This window comes from Peromyscus maniculatus, chromosome 12, assembly GCF_049852395.1.
Source record: "Peromyscus maniculatus bairdii isolate BWxNUB_F1_BW_parent chromosome 12, HU_Pman_BW_mat_3.1, whole genome shotgun sequence".
Classification (NCBI taxonomy): domain Eukaryota; kingdom Metazoa; phylum Chordata; class Mammalia; order Rodentia; family Cricetidae; genus Peromyscus; species Peromyscus maniculatus.
The window spans coordinates 39,730,376-39,750,377 of NC_134863.1; the positions used below are offsets into that span (position 1 = coordinate 39,730,376).

At 37.1% G+C, this 20,002-nt stretch overlaps 1 protein-coding gene across 4 annotated transcripts in view; it reads right to left on the reverse strand.

The window, feature by feature from the left end:
- The window catches only part of Dzip3 (DAZ interacting zinc finger protein 3), an 88,269-nt gene that overhangs the window by 42,910 nt on the left and 25,357 nt on the right, over nt 1-20,002 (reverse strand). For all 4 annotated transcript variants that reach the window (XM_042259401.2, XM_076548939.1, XM_076548938.1 and 1 more), the window contains exons 9-13: nt 18,759-18,878; nt 16,332-16,433; nt 15,152-15,244; nt 14,267-14,319; nt 1,506-1,582 (exon numbers count right to left, since the gene is read on the reverse strand). In XM_042259401.2, coding sequence (XP_042115335.1) covers nt 1,506-1,582; nt 14,267-14,319; nt 15,152-15,244; nt 16,332-16,433; nt 18,759-18,878 — 445 coding nt within the window. The remainder of the gene's footprint in view (nt 1-1,505; nt 1,583-14,266; nt 14,320-15,151; nt 15,245-16,331; nt 16,434-18,758; nt 18,879-20,002) is intronic.

Below are 20,002 nucleotides of genomic sequence, written 5' to 3' on the forward strand. Positions count from 1 at the left end.
CTATCAAAAACTCTAGACAAAAGAAGCATGCTTCTAAGTAGAAGAAACTGAAGATTCCTCTAACCCAAAGGCTTTCATTCAACCATGTATGATTTTATTTAAGTAAATTAACTTTGGCAGCATAATGACAAAGTAGATCTTAAAATCCTGGAATTTATCAGGAATAGCAATTTTCTAGGTTTAAATATAATTTACATAAATAATTTTATTTATATTTTACATGAAGTCAGTACTGTCTAGTAGAACTTCCCATGCCAAAAATAGTACATGCTTGGTCTGCCACTCACTGAGTACTGTTGTCTGAGTGATCAACAGTTGAGCCTTAAAGGTTATTTGATGTTAGTGCAAATATAACTACATATAGCTACTGTCTATTATATTAAATAGTTCAAATATATTCTAGTCAATATAGTTATCTAATGAGTTGCTACTCAAAGTGCAGTCCAAAGACCAGAAGTATTAGCACCTATCAGAGACTTATGAGACATGCAGAATCTTGGGTACCACCACAAACCTACCTATTGAATGGACACCTGAGGGTTTGTTTGTTTGGTTTTGGGTTTTTTTGTTTGTTTGTTTGTTTGATTTGTAATCATGAGATGAGATGATAGGATTTAAGAAGCACTTATCTAATAAACAATAATTATGGTGCTATTTCAACAATGAAATGGAATGAGGAACCAGACTAAACTACTGATACTTTTCAGTTAAGTGCACTTCAAGAGAAGAGCAGGTTAAGGTAAGTTTAAAAGCAGTGGGAATTCAGTCTATGATAGTATTTAGTTTTTGTATGAATAGTAAACTGTGTGGTTATCATAAAATATAGCTTTACTATTTTATTGCTCATGGTTTTGTATTTTAAGAGTTTTTAATGAATAACTTTGCTTAGTATACTTAATATACACTGTGAAAACAAAAACAGTTTAAGAGAAATGCCTCAGAAGGCCTTCTTTACACCGTCAAATACAGAGCAGACTACTATTAGGAACATCTAGTCTTCCTAGTAAGAGGGGCTGACCCCAACTCTTCTTCCATGGACTCAGAGACCTATATGGTCTCCAAGTGCTGAACAGACTATTCTCTAGTACACTCCTAAAGAGCTGGCATGTGAATTTAGACTATTGGAATTCAAGCTCCAAAATGTTCTTTCCTTCTGTTATGGATTGCTTACATGCTTGCTCTTTTAAGAGAGAATGTAACAAGAGGGGAGGGGTTGGATGAAAACTCTCCTGAGGTAAATCCTACTGTATACTCACAAGTATGTCCCAGAGTTAGCATGTCTCACCACAGAATGCCAAAGTAATATGAGAGCCAGACACATGCAGATTTTACTGTCTATGGGTTCTAGTATACAGCAAGCACTATTTGGTGGAATACACCTGATGCTTGTGAATAGCAACCATAAATAACTGCACAACTACAAATAGAATGATACTTTACAGAGATAGTTTTTAAAAAAGTGAATAATACTTTTCAGTAGGAGTCATATTTTTAAAAAGTAATACCTTGTTCATCTAATTTTAAATTGAATTCTGGTCTTATATCAGTATCAGTTAATTCCAGAGACATCAACTTCTTGTAACTGCAAGTAGAAAAAAAAAAGTTATAGTGAAAAAATACCAAAGTTAGACCAAATTTTTGGTACAAACAACATTATTCTTAACCTAGGAACAATTTGAAAGCAAAGGGAAAGACAATTTGAATAAAAAAGAAAAGCCACCAATAGTGATAAGTCTACACTGTAATCAAGAAGTACATAGTATTAAGAGAATTCAAATGAAATCTGTGATTTCAAAAACTATGTGGTAGCTTTAAAAAGGGAAATAAAAGGATTAGTAGACTCCACTTCCCCTATGCCCACTTTAAAGACAAAAAGCAGCAAACAGGAACTCCTTGATGTCCTATCATGATCACAGAAGTTAAAAACAATAATTAAAGGGAATACAACTTACTCAATTTCTAGAGATGTTTAAAAAATAAAAACTCTTATGATAATACTAAAATAAATAATTAGAAAGAATGGAAGAAAAAGCAAGAAAATTTACTAAATAGGTAAATGCTGTCAACAAGTGAAAACCCTATTTTTGCTTTGAAATGAATTTTGACCCACAAAATACCAGGCAGTAATACTAGGAATTAAACGTTGTTGTGGTTACTGTTTGTTGATAATGGATTTTATCCCAGATGTCATTATAAGGAATAATCTAAAGCTCAAACAATATGTATTACTGGTTAAAAAAAAAAAAACAGATAAAAGGAATAATGTAGGACTATTGGTAAGAAATGTAAATTGGTAAAACCATTGTGGAAAAAAATTAACAGTGTCTAGTAAGTTAAAAAGTATGCATAAAAAGGTCTAGAAATTCTAACTCTAGGTAAATGTTATGAAAAATTTCTACACATACTTATATTGACTTTAGTACCATTTATGGAATTTCAGATTATAAATAATATTAAGTATCTATCAAGTGTTGCTATAGAACAAAATTACAGCAAGGAAATGACACAAATGAGTCACACCATGCAGAGTAAAATAATGAAAAAACAAAAAGACAAAAAACAAAAATGTGTTTTTATACAAGGTCTACATAGAAAACTAGTATAAGCAAAAAATATATTATGCATTTTTTTCCTTTTATTTTATTTTATTTTACAATACCATTCAGTTCTACATATCAGTCACAGATTCCCTTGTTCTCCCCCCTCCCGCCTCCTCCCCTTCCCCCCAGCACACCCCCCATTCCCACCTCCTCCAGGGCAAAGCCTCCCCCCCCCCCCCCCCCCGAGGACTGAGATCTACCTGGTAGACTCAGTCCAAGCAGGTCCAGTCCCCTTCTCCCAGATTGAGCCAAGTGTCTCTGCATAAGCCCCAGGTTTCAAACAGCCAACTCATGCAATGAGCACAGGACCTGGTACCACTGCCTAGATGCCTCCCAAATAGATCAAGCCAATCAACTGCCTCACCTATTCAGAGGGCCTGATCCAGTTGGGGGCCCTTCAGCCTTTGGTTCATAGTTCATGTGTTTCCATTTGTTTGGCTATTTGTCCCTGTGCTTTATCCAACCTTGGTTTCAACAATTCTCGCTCATATAAACCCTCCTCTTTCTCGCTAATTAGATTCCTGGCACTCTACCCCGGGGCCTAGCCGTGGATATCTGCATCCAGATTCCTCAGTCCTTGGATGGGGTTTCTGGCACGACTATTAGGGTGTAGCTCAGCCGTTAAAGGCTATGCTCACAACCAGAAATATTATGCAATTTTGAAAACAGGTTATAGTAGATTAAAAATGTACACTATAAATTATAGAGTAATCACTTCAATAAACAGCAAAAACTAATAGGATAGCAGTTCTGGAGAGACAGCTAAGCAGTTAAGGGCACTAACTGCTCTGGCAAAGGACACTAGTTCAGTACTCAGAACCGACATGGTGGCTCACAACTGTCTATAACTCCAGTTCTATAGATTATCACACCTGTTCTGACTTTCACAAGCTCCTATACACAACACACACACACACACACACACACACACACACACACACACACACACAAATCTAATAAGACACACAAATAAAAGCAAAGATGAGATGGAAAAAATAGATCTAAATCAATCATCTAAATAACTGCAGAATATACATAATATATGTGGAATAAAGATTAATATAAAGGCAAAGATTAACAAATTAGAAATAAAAGAGCATAATCTATGCCTTCCACAAAAATAAAAACAACTTCCACTGAGATACATAGGTTGAAAAGAATGGATAAAAAAGAAATGGAAATGTTAATACCAGACAAAGAGACTTGAAGCAGACCAGTAAGGGATAATGAGGATTTGACATTTAGGGTTACATAAATGCTATGCATTTAGCATCTAATAAAACAGCTTAAAAACAAATAAGGATAAAGCACAGACATCACACAACTTTTTCAAAAGTAAGCATGTAATTAGTCAAGGTAAACAGAAAATACTGAAACCAAGTGTAAACTAGGGCCCAATGTGGGGCCCAAATTTCCACACAGTGCCTGAGAAAGCTGAAACAAACACACAAAAACAGATAAGGCTCCTTTAAGAGGCACTGCTGTGCAGCAGAGCACCTGAGCAGCTGGCACACTAAGTAGAAACAGCAAGCTAAGTAAAAACGCCTGCCACCATGTGAGCATCAGCTTCCCAGAGCTGAGGCGATTAAATGCAGCTCTTGGCCAGTCCAGTGGGCTTAAGGCTTGACTTTCAGGGACCCAAGGATGGGGAGGAGCCAACTGCCACAGCCACACAGTGGAGGGCCTGCCTAGCTGCTGCTTAGAAGTTTAAGGTTGGGTTCATGCAGTCAGAGAACACTACAGGTGCACAGTAAAACAGGTCCAGACTGGAAAAAACCTTTAAACAAGTTAGTGTGCACAGGTACTTAAGAAAGAAAAGAAAATGGGTAAAGACAGTCATAGGAAAAAATAGTTTAAAAATAAGTAAATAAGTAAACTTTTTTTTTTTCAAGACAGGGTTTCTCTGTGTAGCTTTGTGCCTTTCCTGGATCTCGCTTTGTAGACCAGGCTGGCCTTGAACTCACAGAGATCCGCCTGCCTCTGCCTCCTGAGTGCTGGGATTAAAGGCGTGCTGCACCACCACCACCACCACCACCACCACCACCACCACCACCACCCAGCTGTAAACTCTTAAAAGAAAGAGTGAAGTAATATAAAAAGAATAAGATGCATAAAGATGGAAAATATACAGGGAGTTTGGACCCTGTATGGTGTTTTGCTGACTTTGAAATTTTTGAATGCTGATGACTGAATGGCAGCTGATGAGAGACATAGGATTATAAAGGAACTACTGAATTAAACCGGCCTAGATACTTAAGGGATGGGGATGTCGTAACTTTAAAATTGATTTCAAAAAAATGTATTGTGTTAAGGGAAGTTATGCGTTTATTTTCACAGGAAATGAAAGGCTGTGGGTCCATCAAAATTAATAGAGATCAGATTTGATTCAGGGAGACCCCCTAAAAATCTTGGCTACAGACATAAAGAAATAAACCAAGAGAAAGTACAAGACAGGTGACATATATGCTGATCCCTTGACATGGGAACAGCTCTGAGACTGGATGAGGCAATGGTAAGTCTTCTTGGTTATAGAATCTTCTTGACTTATTACATGCCATCCTTTCATATGGCATGGATAGAGGTCTGTTTTATACAGTTCAAACAAACTTATAAAGTTGACAGATGTCTTTCACCTGCTCAACGATAAAATAAGACATCATCTTTGGCTGGCTTTGAATGGCATCAACTTTGAATGGCAAGTCCATTCTTGTGTTAATGTAGATATGTACACTACCTTTGAAAGTTTTTATGTTTTCAGAAAAAAAAAAAAAAAGGACCAGAGTCCAATGAAAATGGGTGGCCCAGGTGATCCAGCCTTCAGAGTGCCTCTGTTACGGATTTCCAAGAGTTATGAGTTCAGAACAACTTCAAGACTGCCGGCCCAGCCTCAAACGATTCTAGCCAGGGCTTCAGATAAGCCATGCACTTTCCCATTACACAGCAACTAGACAACAAGTGTTATAGCTACTTTTCTTAGGACTTGACCTCAGGATCATTCTCAGGATCCCCTGGGGATGCCGTCGCCCCTAGACAATAGGAAGCAGTCTAGAGAACAACTCCCACATTCCCAAGAGGTGGGGCGGGTGGTTTTTGTTCATTCAGTGGGTAATGGATGTTTATTATCATTTAATGGGGATATAGGAATGTAGGATTAAAAAGACAACTATTCATCTCAAATATTTTACATTGGTATGGATTTTTGTATACTGACACAAAATTAAGGTTATTTTTGTTATACTATGTTTCTACTCTTTTTTAAAATATTGTACCTAAGCAACTCATTTAAAAATGGAAAGTAAAGTTCTAGTCCTTGAAACTTATCATAAACTGTTCAGGATAATTAGGAAATGAAGGTTAGTAGTTAGTAGTCTGTAACAATCAAAGTTTTAGTCATGTTAGGTATGTTTTCAAGGTTACACATATATATCAGATAGGTGATCTTTAAATGCTTCAGAGACCTACAGAATATGACATTTAAGATGTTTAATAACCTAAGGCTTTTCATAACAGTGAGACACATCTGCTCTTGGCAGCACCAATCTACTTCATAAATAGATGGTGGGCATCGAAGAACCTCCATATGGAGCTTGCTTTCACTGTGGCAAAACTAACCATTTAGGCAAGGAACTGCCCCTGCCTCAACTGCTGACACTTCTGAAACTGTAGAAACTGGATAATTAGGACACAAAGGAAAAAGACCACCAAACTTTGCCACACCAAGGTGGGATAGACCTTTTTAAATTCCTGCTTTGAAAAAAAAGTCTGTCAGACATTCTAGGTCTGTAGGCTGAAGATGGAAGCCCCAACGTTGCAGAGGAAACTTGGGTGAATGTCTAGGCAGCCAGATGTTGTTGTCACTTCTAGTTTGGGAAGTTGTTTGCTTTGCACTTTCTATTTACTCAGGTAATATTATATGATTCTTGGTCCTCTGATGGAGTTAGAGACAAGAAAATTATAGTTTTCCTTGTTACCAAATTCAGAAAAGAAACTTACTAAGACTGAGAAATATAAAAGCTTAAATTGTTTATCTAAAAAAATGTTTTGAGGTCTAAAATGATAATTTTGGGTTGGTAATACAAGTCAGGATAGAAAGTAAATTAGGTATAAAACTTTGGACTCACCAAGATAAGACAGATAATGGAGTATTTTCTCTGAATTTGCCAAATGCAAATGGACTGAATATTGTAAATGTACTTCTTACATAGTAACTTTTCTTATTGTACATAGTTTTACTAGGTAAAAGCTAAAACCTTTCTTTGTATTTAGACAAAAGGGATATGTTACAGAATATTTGTTTAACTATGAAAAGACATGTTGTATTTGTTCAACTATGTAAAGACATGTTGCATTTGTTTAATTACATAAAGATATATTGCTGTTTTACCTTGCTTGCCTAAGGCACTTGATTGGTCTAATAAAAAGCTGAATGGCCAATAAGGAGAGTAAGTAAGTAGGAGGAGGAATTTAGGCTGGAGGAATAAAGAAAAAGAAATGCCAGGGAGATGCCAGGGGCCAGACAGACAGATGAAGAAGCATGAAAGTAGAACATACAGAATGTAAGGGAAAAGGCCCCAAGGTAAAATGTGGATGAACATAAACAGGTTAAATTAAGCTTAAAAAGCTAGTGGGACAAGCCTAAGCTAAGGCCAAGCATCAATAATCAATAATTAGTCTCTATCTTTATTTGGGAGCTGGTTGGAAGCCCAAAGAAAATTCCAACGACAGTAAACTGTCTAATGCTGTACAGAATACAACTGTCTTAGGGTTTCTACTGCTGTGAAGAGACACTATGACCACGACAACGCTTTTTGTTTTATTAACATAATTTATTGATTTTTTTTGGGAAATTCACATCATGTATCCTAATTCTTCTCACCTCCCTGTGCCCCCATACCCTCCCCTCACCCATGCAGCACCCCCCAAAATCAAAACAAACCAAAGCAAAGCAAGCAAGAAAGCAAACAAACAAAAATAAAAACAAAACAAAACAAAGAACCACTGTGCTTCTCCATCTTTCTCACCTCTCCCACACCTCTTCATCTGTCCTGGTGGCATCGAGAGTGGTGTCACATAGTCTATCTTTTTGTCCAATCAGCTTTACTTGCAAATGTCCATTGCAATGAGTCACTGATCTGGTTCTAGGTCTCTGGTTTCTGGTATACATCATCACTGGACCCTTGACAAAACTCTTCTGGGATATCACTCGGCCACCCAAGTCATGGAGATCCTGTGGATATTATTCCACAGAACCAGTCCCCTCAAGACCTCCAGTGGGTCCTAAAATGGGGTATACGTTATGGTGAGCCAACCCCAGGCCCAGCCGTGGGCCTTGGTGGTAGTTGAACTGCTCAGTCTAGGTAGGACCAGTTCCCCTACACCCATGCTGTCAGGGTCAGTTCTCCCTGTGGTGAGGGGTGAGGCCAGCCCTCCTGTGAGGATTAAGGCCAGCTCTCTTGCTGCAGTGTCCACCAAGAGGCATAGCCAGCTTTCCCAGGCCCAGCAAAGGGCAGGGCTGGCTCAGCACAGCCCTATGATTTCATCATATCACAGTTCCTATGGCCTCCTGAGGTAACCCAGTCCACAGACATCAACATAGACCCCAGCTATAGCTGGACCATGGACTCAGACATGGCCCTCAGCAGCAGCCTGGACCCAGATGACATCATAATCCTGGGGTGTAGCACAGGCCAGGTCTGTATGGCCCCAGCTGCAGCAAGGTCCCCAGACTCCAATAAGACCACAGATTGCAGCCCAGAACCTGGGTCTCTGCATGGACTCTGGTGGCAACATGGGCCATGGACTTCAACACAGACCCCAGCTGTAATAGTACTATAGACCCAGACATGGTCCTTGGCAGCAGCCTGGATCTAGATGTCACCATGGCCTCAGGAGGTGGTGAAGGCCACCCAGATCAGCATGGCCCCAGTGACAGCACAGCCCTCAGACACCCACATGACCCCAAGTGGCAGGCCAGACTTCAAGGCAACTCTTAGAAAGGAAAACATTTAATTGGGGCTGGTATACAGGCTCAGAGGTTTAGTCCATTATCATCATGGTGGGAATGGCAGCATGCAAGCAAACAGTGCTGCAAGAGGAGCCAAGAGTTCTAAATCAGGATAGGCAGGCAGCAGGAAGAGAAAGTGACACTGGGCCTGACTGGAGCTTCTGAAACCTAAAAGCCCACCCACTGAGACAGACTTCCTCCAACAATACCACACCTACTCCAACAAGGCTACACCTCCAATAATGCCACACTCTATGAATCTATGGGGGCCATTTTCATTCAAACAATTACATTCCACTCCCTGGCTCTCACAGGCTTGCAGCTATATCATAATGCAAGATGCATTTAGTACAATTTCAAGAGTTCCCATAGTCTTTGAAAGTCTCAACTGCTTAAAGTCCAAAGTCTCTTTGAAGATTCATGGCAATCTTTTAATTGTAACCCCTGCAAAGTCAAAATTAACAAGCAGCTACAATGGTACAAAATATACATTTGTGTTCCAAAACGGAGGAGAGGGAGCGTAGTGAAGAAATAATGGACCAAAGCAAGACCAAAACCCAGCAAACTCTGCATCTCCATGCCTGATGTCAAACCTCAACAACACACAGGGATAGAATGCAAATTATTTTCAAATACAAATAGAACCTTCATCAAACATACAGTGTAACAGATTACATAGCAAATCACTATAATTTTAAAAGATCGTAAAAAAAATATATTGGTGATTATACTGACATGAACTCAGAATCATTATCAGAAAGATAACTGAAATACTGCAAAATATATGGCAATTAAGGAACATACTTCAAAGTAAGCCATGGTTAACACACACACACACACACACACACACACACACACACACACACACCCATGAACATCATATACATATACAGAAAATTAGAAAACATTTTGACTTGAATAAAAATATAGGGACATATCTACAGGAGTACTTAAAGATGAAATCATTCTACAAAAATCAAAGATTTTAAATCAGTAATATAAATTACAAGAAAGGAGAAGCGAGAGCCAGAGAGAGCTCAGTGGGTTGTGAGCAGGTCTGTAAATTCAATCCCTGGACTGCAGAGGTGGCAAGAGAGAAGTGACTCACAAAGCTGTCCTTTGCTTCCCAAACACATGCCGTGGCACATGTGTGTACACACACACACACCCACACACCCACACACACCCCAAATAAAAATTTAAAAAGAAAACATGAAGCAAACTAAACCCAATACAAACAGAAGCAAGGAACTAATAAAGAGGAAACATTAAATTAAGAATTTAAAAATATTGTCTAGCAGTGGTATCACACACCTTTAACCCCAGCACCTGCGAGGCAGAAGCAGGCAGATCTCTGAGGCCAGCCTGATCTACAGGTTCCAGGACAGCCAGGGCCACATAGAGAAACTTCATCTCAAAAAACCAAAAAAAAACCCCAAAAAACAAAAACAAAAACCAACCAATCAACCAAACAAACAAACAAAAAACCAAAAAATACAGATTTAAAAATAATAAAGAAAAAGACAGTGGGGAAGAAAAATCTGACTCTTTCAAAGGATCAACAAAACTGAAAAAGGTTTTTATTTAGAATAGTTGATAAAAGCTACAAATTACAAAAACAGGAACAGAAGTGATATCATTACATCATTACAAACCTAAAATTCCTGGTTAAAGAGACCATAAAACTAAATCAGCAAAAATGAAGAGACAGAGGAACTTCAGGTAGGAGTTAGAAAAGCATCCTGAAAATTCTTTTGTATCTCTGCCTTGCTAGTCAAATACCTAGTGTTTGCAAACTTAAAGCAGTCCATCCAACCAAAGATCTCTACTGAAACTGAAATACCACTCAAGAAACAAACTTTACAGTTTACAACCAGTCATATGTGGTGGATATATTGTGCACCCCAATAAACTTACCTGGGGGTCAGAGAACAGAACAGCCACTATATTAAACATAGAGGTCAGACAGTGGTAGCACACACCGTGAATCCTAGCATTCTGGAGGCAGAGATTCATCGGGATCTCGGTGAGTTCAAGGCCACACTAGGAACAGCCAGGCATGACTCACACCTTTAATCCCAGCACTTGAGATCTCATGTCTTGCTTGGAAAAGACACATGCATTTAATCTCAGGAAGTGATGGCAGGAAGCAGAAAGGTATATAAGCCTAGGGACCAGGAACTAGGGGCTTTTAGGCTTTTTTAGCTTTTAGGCTTTTAGCAGCAGTTCAGCTGAGATCCATTTGGATGAGGACTCAGAGGCTTCCAGTTTGAGGAAACAAGAAAGGCTGAGAAGTTAGTGAGGTGAGGTTAGCTGTGGCTTGTTCTGCTTCTCTGACCTGTCAGAATTCACTGCAATACCTGGCTCCCTTGATTTTTTTTTATTTAATAAGACTGTTTAGAAATTTGTGTTACAGTCACATTAACTGCCTATCAAAACAAAAGTAAATTAAACACTGGAGAATGATAAAATTCAGAATCATATGTTTCGGGTAGTATTTTGTGTGCTGGGAGCAAACCAGTAAACAAAACAAAATTCTTACCCTCACTGAGGTGACTATCAAATACTTACCTTCTGATATGCAAGCAACTATAACAAGCATTAGCAAATGTTTTGAGAGGCACAGAAGGAATTATGAGAAACAGGTACTCTCAGTAACTCGGCAAAACCAAAGAAGCACAATATTCAATGTCAGGTCTGAGGGTAAAATAGGAAAACTCTTTTACCTCGGGTAAAATTCTGGAGACTATTTAAGAGGACACATTCAAGAAACCTTTTAAAAGAAGCTCATTTATTTAGTCAAAGCAGAATGACTAGAGATGATATAGTGAGTTCAGCAGGACCCAAGCTGACTACAGGGACAAGCTAAGTGAACTGGCATTAACCCTAAAAATAATGTGAAGCCTCTGAAATATTGTCAAACACAAAAATCATACATTTGAATTCTTTTCTTTAAAAAGTCCTAGTGACATCTAAATAAACAACAGACTTTAGAGAAAAACAAGGTAAAGGACCTACCTATTAAGAAGCTGTTTAGAATGGCCGTATTATGGAAAGCATCCTACAGACTCAATGCAATATCTACAAAAAGCCTCAATAATCTTTTCTTTAATAACTTATTTAACTTTCTTTTATGTGCATTGGTGTGAATGTGTCAAGATCCCCTGGAACTGGAGGTACAAACAGTTGTGAGCTGCCCTGTGGGTTCTAGAATTGAACCTGGGTCCTTTTTCAATGAACAGTCAATGCTCCCAACCACTGAGCCATCTCTCCAGGCCCCTCCTTAATAATCTTTTCAGAACTTGAAAAAAGAATCTTAAATTTCATATAGACATAAAGATCCCAAAACAGACAAAACAATTCTGAGTAGAAAGAGGAACAACCACATCTATCTCCAGCTCAAGGGGTCTAACTCCTCTTTTGAACTCTACAGACAAATGCATTCACACATGCATACACCTACACACAGACACTAACATATACACTTAATTTAAAATAAACAAATAAAAATAATCATTTAAACAGAGAAAAACTGGACACCTGCACATAGAAGAGTAAAACTAGATCTGTATCTATCACCCACATAAAAATCAATTCACTATAGACCATGTGTGCATACATATTTGCATACATGTATATATGCTCATGTGTATGGATAGATGTGTGTAAAATTCAGAGATTAACATCAGGTTTTTATTCAATCACTCCTTATGTTTTTTTTTTGTTTTTTTTTTTTGTTGTTGTTGGTTTTTTTTGAGACAGGATTTTCACTGAACCAATAGCTCACTAAATGGCTAGGTAGACTGGTCACTGAGCTACAACGATCTACCTCTTTCTATCCTAAAAGCATTAGGGTTACAGGTGCACATCACTACATTTAATTCATTTCTTGTGTAGCCTGAAATTTATCCACTATGCTATCTCCCCAGCCCGGAAAAATAGATCTTAAATAAAAATGTCCCTTAATGTATGTTCTGAAACGTTCAAACTACTAGAAGAGAATACCTAAAGATTTAGGCACAGGCAATGACTTTCTGCATAGAACCATGCCAATGGCCCAGTAAAATAAATGTCATGAATTGAGGGATTGAATCAAATTAAAAAGGAAAGAAAAGCACCACACAGGAAGTAACAGAGTAAAGACACCTACAGAGTGAAAGAAAAAAGTTACTGTCTGTCCACCTGATAGAAGACTAATACACAAAAGACATAAAGAACCCCAAAAATTAAGTACCCCAAGGACAATATACTTAGTAAGTGGGCAAACTGAGCAGAAAATTCTCTAAACAAGTTCAAATGATCAATACATATATTAAAAAGTTCAATATTTTTAGCCATCAGGACATACAAATCAAAATTGTACTTGGTTCACCCCCTTACCTTATGCAAATAACAAATTCAGGCAAGGGTGACAGAGAAAAAGAATGTAGTTCATTACAGCCATCACAGGAGTTAGTATGGAGGTTACTGAAAAACTAATACTACCACATGATTCAGTTATAGCATTCCTAGGTGTGTGCCCAAAGGGCTTTAAGTCAGCATGCCACAGAATACTTATAAAGCTATGGGTATTATGGCATTATTCAGAAGTCAAGTCAGAGAATTAACCTAGGCGGTCCGTCACTCACCAGGAACGAGTAATAAAAATGGAGTATGACTCAGCCACAAGAAGAACCAAATCACATCATTTGTAAGAAAATGGATGAGACCAAAGAATTTTGTGGTTTTTTTTTGGTTTTTCGAGACAGGGTTTCTCTGTGTAGCTTTGCGCCTTTCCTGGAGCTCACTCGGTAGCCCAGGCTGGCCTCGAACTCACAGAGATCCGCCTGCCTCTGCCTCCCGAGTGCTGGGATTAAAGGCGTGCGCCACCAACGCCCGGCAGAATTTTGTGTTAAAAAACAGAAAAACAAAGCCTCTTGAGAACAAAGATAATTACTATTTCCTACTCACAGATGAAATTAGATAGAGGAAGAGGAGCTGCAGAAAAGTAGAGAAAACAGAGAAGAGACAGGAGGATCTCTGGAGGTCACTGGCCAGCCATTCTGTCTCAAAAGAAAAGGTCAAGAGACACTGAGGATGACATTCAGTGTTGATGTCTGGCCTGTAAATGCACACGCACACTGCCATATGAGCATATACATACAACTCAGGCTCCAACAAATACATATAAGAAAAAGAGAAGTGGAGGGTTAGAACTTTTTATATTGTAGTTTCTAATTACAATAGCAATAGTCTATGCCTCTGTAAATGTTTTGCTTAACATATACATCAGTATTATTTAGCAACATGCTTTACTCACCTAAGAAGCAGGAAGTTTAAATTTAAGACAAGCTTTGAGGCCTACATAAGCTTTGAAAAATAGTTTTTACATTGTAACAATAAACTTACATTATCTTAAGGAAAATGTATTTTGTACTCAGAAAATGATTGGTTTCATACTTAGTGATAACCACATAATTTTTCCTTCCTTGTTTTAAAATGTAAGTATCCACAATACTAGGAAAAGAAGGGGGAATAAATGAGAACTCACTGTGGGTTTTTTTTTTCACACAGAATACACTTAAATAGGTACCCTAAAACTGATAGGACACAGAGGCAGCTTCCAAAACACATAAACACTAAGAAAAGAAAAAAGTAACAAAATATTTTATTTCAAGCTTACCTTGCTCCTAAATTTTCGATGGTTATATATTCATCCTTTCTCACCACTTCAAACTGCAAGTGATGGAGAAAAAAAGCCCTAAAATAGTTCAATTTTCAAAATTCTTTAGCTTCCACATTTACAAAAAAATAATTAGAATAAAAGCACATTGACTACAAAACAAATGACACAATTAAAAGCTAACCAGCACAAAATAATACTCAAATGACAAATTACAGTTGCTCTTAAAAGCAGCCAATCTTACATCATATGATTTGAATGACAACATTAAAATATAAAAGAAGCTTAAAATATAAAAGCATCAATAAGATAAATAATAAAAATAAGATTCATTTATAGTTCTAATTTTATTCCATTTACCTTAAACTAAAATTCAAGATATTCTATTAATTTGAAATTAAAATGGGTACTTGATTTAACAGGTAACAGACATACATTAAAGAGACATTAGGTAGTTATTTTCAGACTGCATGGGATCAGGGTCTGGAGATACAGCTCAGCAGCAGGGTGCATGTTGAGCATGCACAAGTCCCTTTACTCAACTCCCACTTCCACACAAGGGAAGAAGATTCAGAAAGTCTAAATTTATTTTTAATTTAAGATGGCAAAAACGTAGTTAAATTATCACATTTTATCATTCTTCTACAATATAGTCCTCACCACTAGTTCATTGGTGGTATATTTACCTGTTTCCACGTTTAGATTTTCTTATAGACCACTTAATACATCAGGTAAAACAGGAACAAAAAGGGCAGGGAGCTCAGTCACCAAAACTAGAATGTAGCTAAAATCCTACTATTATTGTTAACAAATCCATTTTATGAAAAAAAAAAAAATAGTACTACAAACAAGGCGGGAAGAAAACAATCAGGAAAAATCACTCACCAAAATTTTGACAATTCCAGGAACATCACACTGCAGCATCCTTACCATGTCACCTCCACATCCTTCTTTCAAACATTTTTTCCCACTAAAACTCTAGAATTGTTCATAGAAAAAGAAAAAAATATAAACTTAAGCAAGGTTAGAAGCAGATAATGCTGCATGACAAACTGAAAAATATGACCAGTTTAGAATGAGCTGTTCAAAGTATTTTATATCAATGCGTATGTATGTTATAACATTTTACTTTAGTTATTTAGACTTCAAATCTTTAAGGAGCTATACAACAGCCTAAAATATACATGCTAATCGTGGAAAGAAACTTTAACAGGTACTCAGCACAAAAAGTATGCAATTTCCATAAACTACTTAAGGACTCTAGAGAAAAGAGAGTAATAAAAACTGTTAGTTCTCTGGCTCTGACCCTGCAATTTCCTCTGGTTAACTTACTTCTATTTCCTGTACTTCTCTGTCTAATAAGGAAAAAAATCAACTGCCCCATCAACCACATAAACTAAAATGTATGTATCCCTTTAATGCCTTGTATGTTTTATTTTTATAGCATGACATGCCAGTTCTTTTACTTGGTCATCCCCCCCCACCACACACACATATATACACCACACACACACACACACACACACACACACACACACCATAAAATATGTACACTTCACAGTCATTTTAGAGCTTAGAAATATTAGTCACAGTGGTGAAGTTACCAGTCTAATGCAGTAAAACTAGTAAGTAGTTCAAGGTAGATTTAATCCCAAATCTGCCACCTCCAGTTCTCTTTTCTACTGTATCACAACTGCTTAAGGATTTTTCCTTGTTTACATAATGTAAAACTTGTAGAACTTACAGTAACAAAGCAACCATGACCACAGCACAAGTAATTAATAAAGAGAAGGGCTCTGGATTTCACTTTAATGCTAGTAGTGAACAACCCAATTTATCATATGACTGGCATGACTAAACAGAAATAACTCCGTATCTGTACACTAAATCTTCTTCTATTTCATCTTTAAAATAGAATGTATGTATAAAGTAAGAGAGTCGAGGAGATGAACACCATAGAGAACAGAGAGTAAACGGAGGGGAGAGAGTGAACGTGACAGACAACGAAGAACAAGAGGAAAGGGATGATGTGCTGTGGTGTGGAACTTTAAGGAGAGTGCAATACCTGATCATTTTCTCCTGGGTACTTCAAGTTCTTGAACTTTTTCCAACAAATTTTATGGAAGTAAATACAGCAACTTTTACTGCACATTAGCTGAAAAAATCCCTTGAAAAAAATATAGATATAGAAATATAATTCATGTTAACATAGAAATACCATCAAGTCAGTTTTAAGACTATAATTTATAGATTATACTTTATTATAATACTGTTTTACACAAATTTTCAATTTACTAGCAAAGCCTGTAGATACCAAATGATTTTCTGATATTGCAGAATTAATAAAGTCGAAAAAACAAGGACAGTAAAAAGAGGGAGAAGGGCAATGATTTGAACTAGGCAATGTAAACTTTTCCATATTCTATGGTACAAGAAAATAGCAAAAACCCTTAAATGTTTTTTGTAGAACATGCTATTTATGCACCCCACTTTTACATTCCTCTTTTTCTCCAGCTCAACTCATTTCTGTGCCACTGTTATTTGAATTCCCCTGTTAACACCCAGAAGACCTCAGACCTGCTGTCCTGGTGAAGAATTCCAAATCTACAATGTTCTCCAAGAATAGAGACTTCTGTTATTCTCTCTCCAGGAACGAGGTCCTTTAAATATTCTCTTTAGAGTACAACAGTCTAACCTGTAATCAGAACTTCTGCTGCTACATAACATTCATTTGGTTGGAACCCTGAAGCTATCCTAAACCACAGGACTGACTAGCCACAGCACCAAGACGTGAATACTGCATCTCTCCACCCATTCTACTTGTGCAGAGAAGCCCGCAGCAGAGACGCTAGCCACTTTATCTCAGAAGCAGGATCTGACCTGAACTCAGAGTGACAAGTCTCACCCTGTCTTGTGGTTTCATAGCCACACTGATTCAGAGATGACAAGATCAAGGCTGCTCACAAGAACTTTTACTCTTTCCTCACCCAAGGACTCACAAAGACCGATAATTTATTTAGTAACATGAGCCCTGAGAATTGACCACCTCTTAGCTATGTCACTATTCTCAATTCCCACCATTTTTTATTATAAGGTGGAAAAAACTTATCTTTTTATAATCTTATTTTTTGAGAACGTCATAAGCACTGCATCTAACATCACACTTGGCCCCCTTTCCCCTCCCAAATTCATCTTTTCCTTATTATTGTATGTACATGTACACATTTCAAGAGTGTATTTTCCCTGTCAAGTGTAGGGGACATTGTATAGCACCAAGAGTTCTGGGCTTCTTATAATCTTTCCATCTCCTTTTTTTGTGATTTTACCTGAGTCTTAAGTGTTAGGTTATGCAGCAGACATATTAGCTGGGGCTAGGCACCCCATAGTCGTGTGTGTGTGTGTGTGTGTGTGTGTGTGTGTGTGTGTGTGTCTTTGTGTGTGCGTTTATTTTAAAATGCTGTTATGTAACATACAGTGATGGTGCTCTCCACAAAAGCCTACCTAACAAAAACCACAGAGCCCGGCAGAAGAAAGAAATCTCCCTCCTAGTTGCTGGTCAGAGGAAAACAAGAGTCTCCTAAAACAACATACGCTACTGATTTAGTTGCTGTCCAGAGCTTTAAAGTAAAATCCTACTTCTGCAGACACCACAAACTTCAGAAATAGAACTTGGAGCAACTGAGTTAGAACTGACTTGGAAGCCTCTTCCCTGAAGACTGTTGTTCATAGTTACCAGAATGTACTATAAAAGCTGCCGAGGAAGAAGGGCAAACTGTAGTGTTACTCAGCTATAAACCCTAAGAACCACAATGGCTAGACCATAGAAATCCACAATGATGCAATACTGGCACTATTATTGTGGGGGTAACCAAAATCTGTCTATTGGATTTAAGGTCCACTCAATAGGAGGGAACTCATGCTTGGTACTAGAACCTAGCTGGAGAGGTAACAAGCCCAGAAGGAAAACTGACCATTAAAATTTAACCAATATAATATCTAACTGTAGTCTAAATATTTATCCTTAGTCCCACAGATAAGTGTAGCTCTTACCACTCATCAAAGAAGCTTCTTTTTGCAACAGAGATTATTTCAGAAATCCACAACTGGTCAAAATATAGAGAATAGATTATTTTACTGTATGAATGAAAGGCAAATAGCCATAACTTCAGAGGCAAGTGAATATTACAAAAACTTCAGCAAAACCAACCTATTCTTCTACTGACTCATAGAATATAATTAATATTGACTGTGAATACATGTTCTCAGAGACAAACTACTTAACTATATTACCATTATAATTAAAGTAAATACTGTTCTTTAATTTTTTTTCCCCCAGGGCTGGGACAAAATTCCAGGAACCTGCACTTACCTCATTAGAGCTCTGCCACAGAGCCACATCCTACAGCCTATGTAGTATTTTCATGTATAATGATAAAATAATTTTAACTACTTTATATATTACAATGAAATGGTTAATTGACAATTATGTTACCTTATAGTTGGTGCTCTTTAAAATGTCAGCTTCACAAGAGCGCTCACAATCAAGATAACTGCAAATGGTCTGTTTCATTATATTACTTTCAGTTCTTTTGATAAAATTATTGAGAACATCCTAGAATTTAAAAATACATATACTTGTGAACTATCTACTATAAATTAAGCCAGAAACATATCCATAATTTACCCTAAGTAACATATCTACAGATCCCATTTTAAATTTTGTGTATACATACATACATACATACATACATACATACTTACATATATATACATGTGTGCATGTATGCATATATAACAGTAACACAAGTTATTTACCCATTCCAATGTAAATAAATAGAAAAAACCCTAAACTAAAAAAAATGGATATCTCACAGAGAGAAAGTAGATAAGCGTATGTTTGAAGCTAAATTTCTCTTCCATACTCTAATCCATAGCATGTTCTTATCAAGAACCATATACATACATATCTCAGAACTGGAGCCAAGCAAGATATAATGACAACAGAACCACTACAATGGTGCAATATGACAACTAATGACACAGTGGGCAGAAGTGTGATATAGAACTATTTCTCCAATGCCAAGTTATAGCACAGAATAAATTTTCTCATTTTAAACGAATTAAATGCAAGCAAATTACATTATCTTCACTGAGTTAGACAAGGGCCTTAATATCCTTTAGAGAGAAAATGCTGTATCAAATAATACTTATTAGTGGTAATATACTATGAGTATATATGATATGAAAAGTAACCCTTTACAGGTTATTTAATGAGTAGCAGCAATATATATAAAGATAAATTTTACAAAAATATGACAGAAGATATACCAAAAATAACAACAACAAAATCCCCAAAATTAACAACAAACAAAAACACTCATAAAAGCAGTAATGTTAGTGAATTAGTCCAATGGGCAAAGAATAGGAATAAGCATCTAAGCAATAAAAAATTGAGAATTTATCCTGAACAACTCTTAGACAGAAAATGGAAAAAGTAAAGTAGGTTACATGTAAAAGGTTAAAAATCAGATTCATATCATATTTCTTTAAAATAAGATTAAATGATAGATAATAAGAGTGGAAACAATTTAATGTGTTAAGCTGTTTGGCCTGTGTGTATGTCTGTACACCATGCAGGCCAGAAATGCGCACTGCATCCCGAGACTGGAGTTACAGATGGTTGTAAACCACTGTTGGGTCTGGGAATTAAATCTTGGGTCTTCTGGAAGAGCCAGT